This window comes from Protomyctophum bolini (genome assembly GCF_963924005.1).
Source record: "Protomyctophum bolini genome assembly, chromosome: 15".
In the NCBI taxonomy this organism is placed as follows: domain Eukaryota; kingdom Metazoa; phylum Chordata; class Actinopteri; order Myctophiformes; family Myctophidae; genus Protomyctophum; species Protomyctophum bolini.
In genome coordinates this window covers 38910333-38918769 of record NC_137876.1, presented here as the reverse complement: position 1 = coordinate 38918769, position 8437 = coordinate 38910333, and the positions used below count along the sequence as shown (strand labels likewise).

At 42.7% G+C, this 8437-nt stretch overlaps 1 protein-coding gene across 1 annotated transcript; it reads left to right on the top strand.

The window, feature by feature from the left end:
* Positions 1 to 153: 153 nt before the first annotated feature.
* Positions 154 to 7462, top strand: LOC308329865 (uncharacterized protein; the record flags this gene model as incomplete). The annotated part of the gene is made up of 5 exons (XM_080784367.1): positions 154 to 452; positions 1098 to 1236; positions 6549 to 6763; positions 6921 to 7029; positions 7191 to 7462. The coding sequence occupies 5 exons, from the start codon at positions 154 to 156 to the stop codon at positions 7353 to 7355; spliced, it is 927 nt and encodes a 308-aa protein (XP_080640493.1). The 3' UTR covers positions 7356 to 7462.
* Between the last annotated feature and the right edge of the window lie 975 nt (positions 7463 to 8437).

The following is an 8437-nucleotide window of genomic DNA, read 5'->3' as shown; positions in this document are numbered from 1 at the left end:
TAGAATGTGGGTCATTGTGTGTGTGTGTTGTGTGTGGCGGGGGGGGGGGGGGGGTAGTACTCAGACATGGATACAAGCAGACAAGTGTGTTTCCTTCTGGTGTAAACTATAGCAGCGTGCCGTGGACTGGGAGAGTAACAGCTGGACTCAGAGATGGCTGCCAGCAGTGGAACGTCCTCCGCGACCACCACTCTCCTGCCCCCAGTGAAGAGCGTGATGGTTTACAGGAACGGAGACCCCTTCTACTGTGGACGCAGGTTCGTGGTCAACCAGCGCCAGGTGGCCAGTATGGAGGTCTTTCTCAATGAAGTGACCCTAAGCATTGGGGCCCCGCTTGCCGTCAGGACCCTGTTCACCCCCAGACAGGGCCACAAGGTCAGGGACCTCCAGGAGCTGCAGACAGGAGGCCAGTATGTTGCGGCCGCAGGCTATGAGAGGTTCAAGAAACTGGAGTGAGTACAGAAGCAAGACACTAATACTGATATATCTGCCATTATTTGATGTTTTTGACAACACCAATATCAGATTCGGCAATTATGCCGAATTATGATGGGTCCCACTTTCAATGTGGCGTCCCTATTTTTGTGTCATGGTGGGTGGACATTTTCAAAAGTTTCCAAAAAACTAGCTACCCCCTCCTATTCAAAGCTTTGTGTGTTTGTGTGTATGAGCACGGAATGTGATGATTTGATTGGCTGGGCACGGAATGTGATGTATAATGATAAGAGTGCCGTTTTTCAAACCGTTAGAATAGATTTAGCACTTACTCAAAATCAGGATTGTATTGGACCCAAAAATATGACATTGGTCAGGCCCTAATGATAATGTTTATAAACAATAATTCAGTTTGCAACTGATTGAAATGTATTATAGATTAGCTAGAGTCCAATGACTAGAGCATTTGTGATATTTTGGTGTTGATTTAAAAGGGACATGGCATGCTTGATTGTAACATGTAAGCAAGTGTACTATGATCTATATGCTTTTCAACTCTTTTAACCGCTTGAACCCTTGCATCCCTATTCTGGGACTAACAAAAATAGCAGATCTACAAGCTCACAGCGTGTCGCAGCGTGACACTTTGTCCTTCCAGACAGGACGGATGAACAGGCTGCCGGACAGGAGCCCCTCCTGCAGCAGTTTGCCACCTCGCCTGCTTTCCTGGACACATCGAGATACGGCTCTTTTCGCTTAACTCTACCCCTGCAGGAGCTGCTGGGGGAGTACAGAAAGCAGGTAAGCAACGCACAGCTGCCTCTTATCAAAGTTAACCCATTCTGAACGGGAACCCCTTTTGGTGTCAGCATCATGTTATGCTTTAGCTTTTGAAAAACAGCAGATCTACAAGCTCATAGCGCGCCACCGAGTGGCGCGCTACGAGCTTGTAGGTCTGCTATTTTTTGAAAAATCGAAGAACGACTGACATTTTTAGAATCTGATCTCGGGTCAGAATGGGTTAATCAGACCAGTGTGTGTCCAGTGGAAACCTCGTATGAATCTGATCTCAGGTCAGAATGGGTTAAAGGCAGGGTAGACCTAACGTGATATTTAATTTAAAACAAAACGTTTGTTTTGTTAAAAGGTTAAAGCACTACATTCTGATGTGTCTGATAGTGTTTGAGAGATCAGTAACCCTTTTGATTGACTGCAAATTGATTGAATAAAAAAGTAGATGAGTGTTGATATGGCTGAATTTCTGACACTAAACGCATGAGACATCAACTTCCCTTGTAGATCTTTATTTGACGTGCACTCAGTATACACGGATGCCACTGGCTCACAGGCCGGTCCTCCCAAGAAGCATAACATAACAATCACAGAGTTATACCTTATATACAGTCTTAGTCCCACCCACAAGGCGGACCAGAATGAGAGCAGACAGGATGGGGAGGTGAATGAGCAAAGGACCATTTGTTTACACACAAAGGAAGAGGAAGAGGGGGGGGGGGGGGGGGGGGTGGGACGGAACAGGTGAGACGGGAAGGGGGGGGGAACTTGCTCTCCCAACATGGACAGGAAGAGACGGGGGTTGTGAGGTGGAGGTGTGGAGAGGATGTAAGTGACAACCGCCAAATGTTGCCCACAGGTTACAGCATGGTTCAGTGTTCCAAGGCCCGTCTAGACTAATTTAGTGTATTCAATTACCATGGTACTATAGGCTCATTTAAATGTATTCCAATGAGCTTTTGGTGATGGTAAATTCCTCGTCAAATCCTTCCTCTTGTTAATTAAACAACAGCTTAATTAAACAATTAATTGTGAATTTCCCATCAATATCAAAATAATACATCATAATACATTTGAAGAAAATACATAATCTCACTAGCTGTCACTCATTCTGGGTGAACTGACTTAGGGAAAAATACCCCCTTTGATCACATTTACATCTATAGAACAGTGCCACTGGTTTTGTCAAATAACCCAGAAAACATCATATATTTCAAACAATATTTTCTTTCCAGGTATTGCATTTAGCTTTTTTAGCAATGATATCAAACTGGCATGCTGCAGGTGTCGATTTTCACACCTTACACCTACCTCCCTTAACTGAAGGAAAGAAGTTAACATGGTATAGACATTATTTTCCATTTCATCCTATGAAACCATCAGGTCATCTTTGGTATGCCTGATTTTGGTTAGGAGATTTTGTACTTGGTAATGTTATTTTCTATATAACACAATTTTCACAATTTACATAATGCAACACAGATCAATCCCACTGCCTCCTTGACAGCTGCAATGGGACATCTTTTCCCCTGGCTGCATCGGCGGCCATCTTCTGATAGGGGTGTGTGTGTGTGTGTGTTGAGGCGGTGGGCAAGTCACATGTCTGTAAATCATATGTGAAGTTCAGTCCTCGTCACGTGCTTCCTCTTCCGCTTACTCCCACTCTGCGTGTTTTCAGAGTGTCCAGTTACAAACTCACTCAAGGAAAACATTTACATATATTCCAAACAACATTTTCTTTCCAGGTATACGGTCAAGTAATACCCCCACTTTTTTTTTTTTTTTTTTTCTTTTTTTTCTTTTTGTCTTTTGTTGGGCTGTCTGCTTTTTTAGCAATGATATCCCCCTGGTTCATTCCTGTGGTCCCCCTCGGAGTCATAATCTTCTTCATCCATGTGGTCCCCCTCGGAGTCATAATCTTCGTCATCCCTGTGGTCCCCGTCGGAGTCTGAATAGTCTCTACTGTCCACTCTTTGCATGTGATGTCTTTTTGACAGCATAGTAACCGCGCTAATCATTGCAAGCTGAAGGACTTCTGCCTTGTTTTTGTCCTGTTTCTTCTCTTTTTTTTTCATCTCGTTTTCGACGTCCTCTGCATGAATTGCATGTTTGATGATTTCTGCCGGATCAGCGGTTCTGTAGCCAATGAGAGATTGTTTCACACGTTTAGAGAGTTTGTCATGCATGTTGCTTATTAGCTGGCTGGCCAGGAATGCTTTTGCAAACGGGTCGTTGGGGTTTTCCCCTCCCCCGTTGGTCAAAATGGATTCCTCCAGGCGGTGGCGGAACTGACTGATCGTTTCATCTTTGCCCTGCTTACAGTTCTGCACTTCAGTCAGATTTAATATCGTTGGGAAGAGTGTCATAACCTTCTCACACACTGCATCCACAGCAGTCATGTATCTGCGATTGTCCTCAAATTGTACAAGGACAGGCCTCTCATTTTGATACATTTGGGCGACATCTAGGACTGCTTGCATTTTCGAAGGTTCCATATTCTTGGCACAGATGTCAAGTACCTCTTTCATTGTAGGTCTGTATGTACGGCAAAAGGCCTGCAGTTCTTTAGTCCAGCGGCATCCTCCCACTTCAGTAGGCGTTTTCAGTGTAGCTGCGTATTGGCCTATGTCGTCTGGAGACCACAGGCGTTGTACCATCATTACATCGCCGTACGGATTGGCTACTTCTATCATGGGGCACTGTATGTCAGCCAGCAGTATGTTGTCCCCGTCCTCCTGGTCCATCCATGGGTCAGAATAAAGTCCATTTGGGGTGGGGACCCCGCCCGGCAGGCGACAGTACTCTGATGCACCCTGTGTACGTCTCGCTGTCCCAGGCCCTCTTCTGTGTGGCGGTGTGCTGCCCTGGGTGATGGTGGCACTGCTGCGATGAGGCGTTGTCCTCCTATGTTGGCCAGGGGTGGACAGATGCATAGATGGGAGCAAGGTCTGTGGTTTTCGAGATCTTGGCTGTGTCGTGCCCGCATCGCCACTGTTGGCCAGCTCTGGGCCAGAGATGCCAGTGCAGGATGGAGCTTCTTTCAATAGGCCCAGTGCAGCAGAAACCAGGATCGTCGTTGGAGTAGTCAGGCTTGTAGTAACATTCTCCAGGCTCAGCGCAGCGGACACCAGAATTGGAGTAGAGACCTGTAGACCCCGACTGGCTTGCATGGGGGACTGCTGTGAGGGAGACAAAAAAGAATTCTGAGGAGCCAGTGGTCTGTCCTCTTCCCTCAAAGAATATTCAGGGGGAGCAAGTAGCTGGCTCTCTTCCCACAAAGAATCAAAGTTTGGTAGTTGTCTCATATCACTTTCTCGTTGTCTAAATTGTGCTTCCTCCATCCACAGTGAAAATACCTTTTTGTGGCGGTCACATTTGTCAAGTTTATGTGTCTTTACTGATTTTTTCTTTCTCAGTTTCTTCTCCGCTTCTTTTAGCAGTCGCTCTAAGGCAAGCAATCTTATTATACTCAAAGAGCCTTGTTCCGGAAAGCCCATGCGTTTCCACTCATCAATGCAGCATAGCGCTTCTGTACCATATTTTTCAAACATGTCTTGCATAACCGAAGACCATCTCTCTTTGTTCTCTGTGGCCGAAGGGGCACTTTTTTTATTCCCCATATTGATAAATGCTTTACAATACATACAGAGATCTAGTCTATTTAACACGGTTTTCTTAAATGCAACGCGGTATTGTTGTCTTGCTTGACGTTCTTTTCTTTACTTTTAAGCAAGCACTGTATCTTTATGTCATTCTGTGACGACAACAAATTGTATGTTGTATTGTAACAGTTAAACAAGTTGTCTTTGTGCTTTCAACTTAACTTTCTTTGCAAGCACCTTTCTTTATGTTGTTTCAACAAGGTTCTTTGGCTTGACTTATCTGGCGTTCTTTCTTTACTTTAAAGCAAGCACTGTATCTTTATGTCATTCTGTGACGACAACAAATTGTATGTTGTATTGTAACAGTTAAACAAGTTGTCTTTGTGCTTTCAACTTAAATTTCTTTGCAAGCACCTTTCTTTATGTTGTTTCAACAAGGTTCTTTGGCTTGACTTATCTGGTAAGCATGCACGGTTCTTTGTGCTGCAGCTGACTTAATGCAAACAAGGTGTCTTTATGTTTTACAATCTTGACGTTAATTCAAGGTCTCTTTTCTTTTCTGTCCACTAGGCTAGATTTCTGTATTTTGTGAATTTAAGCATACTTGACTATTACAATAGATAGGTTTGGCAAAATATGAGAATTAGCACTTAAATTGTCTGGAAAACTGGAAGGTTCTCACCGTTTCAGTGTAGCCACGGGGTTTTTTTAAATCCTGGCGTTTTGAACTCCGTAGAATGCAGCATTTGACTCTTCTGTAGATCTGTCCGTTTGTTGAGATGATGGATAAATCAGTCAGTTTTGATCTTCCGGAGTTTTTAGACGACAACAGGATCCCACTTCTGACACCAAACTGATATGGCTGAATTTCTGACACTAAACGCATGAGACATCAACTTCCCTTGTAGATCTTTATTTGACGTGCACTCAGTATACACGGATGCCACTGGCTCACAGGCCGGTCCTCCCAAGAAGCATAACATAACAATCACAGAGTTATACCTTATATACAGTCTTAGTCCCACCCACAAGGCGGACCAGAATGAGAGCAGACAGGATGGGGAGGTGAATGAGCAAAGGACCATTTGTTTACACACAAAGGAAGAGGAAGAGGGGGGGGGGGGGGGGGGGTGGGACGGAACAGGTGAGACGGGAAGGGGGGGGGAACTTGCTCTCCCAACATGGACAGGAAGAGACGGGGGTTGTGAGGTGGAGGTGTGGAGAGGATGTAAGTGACAACCGCCAAATGTTGCCCACAGGTTACAGCATGGTTCAGTGTTCCAAGGCCCGTCTAGACTAATTTAGTGTATTCAATTACCATGGTACTATAGGCTCATTTAAATGTATTCCAATGAGCTTTTGGTGATGGTAAATTCCTCGTCAGTGTACATATAAAATATAATGCGGTCTGTGAAGAGAATTTAAAACGCAAGAAACCAGGCTATGGCTTGTTTCCATTGGGGTCCTTCATATTCAATTAATCGAATCATTTAATGACGTAGTAGTAGTGTACAGGCTAGTGGCCACAAAATATACAGCATACTATGCAAACAATCTTTTCTTTACTACAGTATCTGATCAGGTCCTATGTTAACCATTGGCTTAAAAGAAAGACATTGGTGTCATATTGATGCTTTGTCAGACACATGCACATACTGTAGATCGGTGTGTGTCTCAGCTGATTAAGTGATTCATTTCTTTTAACATTTTCCTTCCCAGGTGTGTGAGGGTGGTGAGGGCTCAGAACCAGTTCTGCGTGTCTACAAAACTGTCATCTACAGTCAGGAGGTGCTGTACTCTGTGTTGGTCCATAGCGACAAACACAATGATGTCTTTAAGGAGTACCCACTATTGGATGACAGCCCAGATGCAGTGTGTGCCTACGTGGATGGTCAAATCATCTGGAGACCTGAGGCTATGTGTGAGACACACCGGTACTGTATGGGTGTGGATTATAGTGTGTTGTTACAACTTGATATACTTGTATAGAAATTGTGAACCGTCTGTGTGTTTGAGAGTCAGCGTGAGAGAAACAAAAGATACATAAAAGATGAATGTTACACGTTCCTCTCTCACTATTGTCTCAAACAGTTTCAGGCTGGTTCGTACGCCAGAGAAGCAATTGGTGGCTGAAAGTTGTATGGCAGAGTTCTATGTATGGGACCATGTGGCTTTAGCCTTCCACTTGCCAGAAGCACAGGTATGACACACACGCACACGCACACACACACACACACACACACACACACACACACACACACACACACGGTATATAGCGATTTTATTTGCTGTAGTAACAGCTGGAAAACTCTGTTTTGACCTATCCTATTTCATCCCATATTTTGTTCTTTTGTGTATTAGACGCTGAAGATTAACACAGATCGTATGAGATGCAACTTGAAATTCTGTGCTCCTGGATATCCCACAGTCTCAAAGGACGAAGAATTTCATGATTTTGAAGAGGCTAAGAAGCTGGTTGAGGAATGCTGGCCTAACCACGGACCATTCTCCAATGTGCAGCAGTAATCAAAGATTTCTATTTAGCTCATAAATGTGGGTATAAAAGTATTTAAACTGGTCAGCCAAATGAGATATTGGCATATAAGTGATATTACACTAATTGGATATCTGTTCTTGAGGTAATTGTTTATCCGACCCCAAAATCACGAAGGCAAATTTGACCTTTAGGATACACACATAACCAAAAAAAGGGGCAACTTTTAAGGGCAACTGACTCCTCAATTGCTTTTATACTATTACTTCACATCTATGCAATACTTTCTTAACATTTGATATATAATATTACATTATATGATTGTTTTGGTAGATTTTTAACGCACCTTTCGTATGATCATTATATTTATTATATATTCATGAAATGTTGAGCTGTCCACTACTCAAGCGTGACATATTTACATTGTATTACACATTGTGCTCTTCAACTATGGCCAAATCTTCCATGAAAACTACAAATACTATTAACAGCAGTGTCTTTAATAATTTTAACCCTATTTTGTACTTTAATAGGATATTAAGTAAATAGCCAAATCTACTACAACCTCACAAGCTATGAGAGTAACCATAGCTTTCACAAGCTTTACCCTCAGCTAGTAGGCTAATAGGCTATAGTCAAATCCTCAATTATTAGGAATCTCATGTAAAATTATATGTTTGTACTAGGTCTGGAATGTTTGTTCTACAAAGCACTTCAAATATTGAAAGAACAGTAGCCTGCATGCTAAAAGTACAGCACCAATCAGACAACAGCACACACCGACATTCACAAGTTTTCATCAACATTTTTAATTGCAGAAGTATTTAATTTACACTGGATGAATTCAGCGATGATCAAACAAACTACTCAAAGAGGCGAAATCTTTCAAATAGTTCAGTTGTGAAAACATGTCCCGATTAAAAAAATAATAATAATACCAAGTCATGTTAAGTTTAGTAAACATAGCACTGGATTAACTTAAATAAATTAATAATAACAGTGTAACAGTGTCATGACTTTAAACAATAGTCAAGAGTGAATGAAGTATAATCCTACATTCAGAATCATTATTTTGCATGCCTCATAACAGCTTATAAAAAAAACAACCGTAACA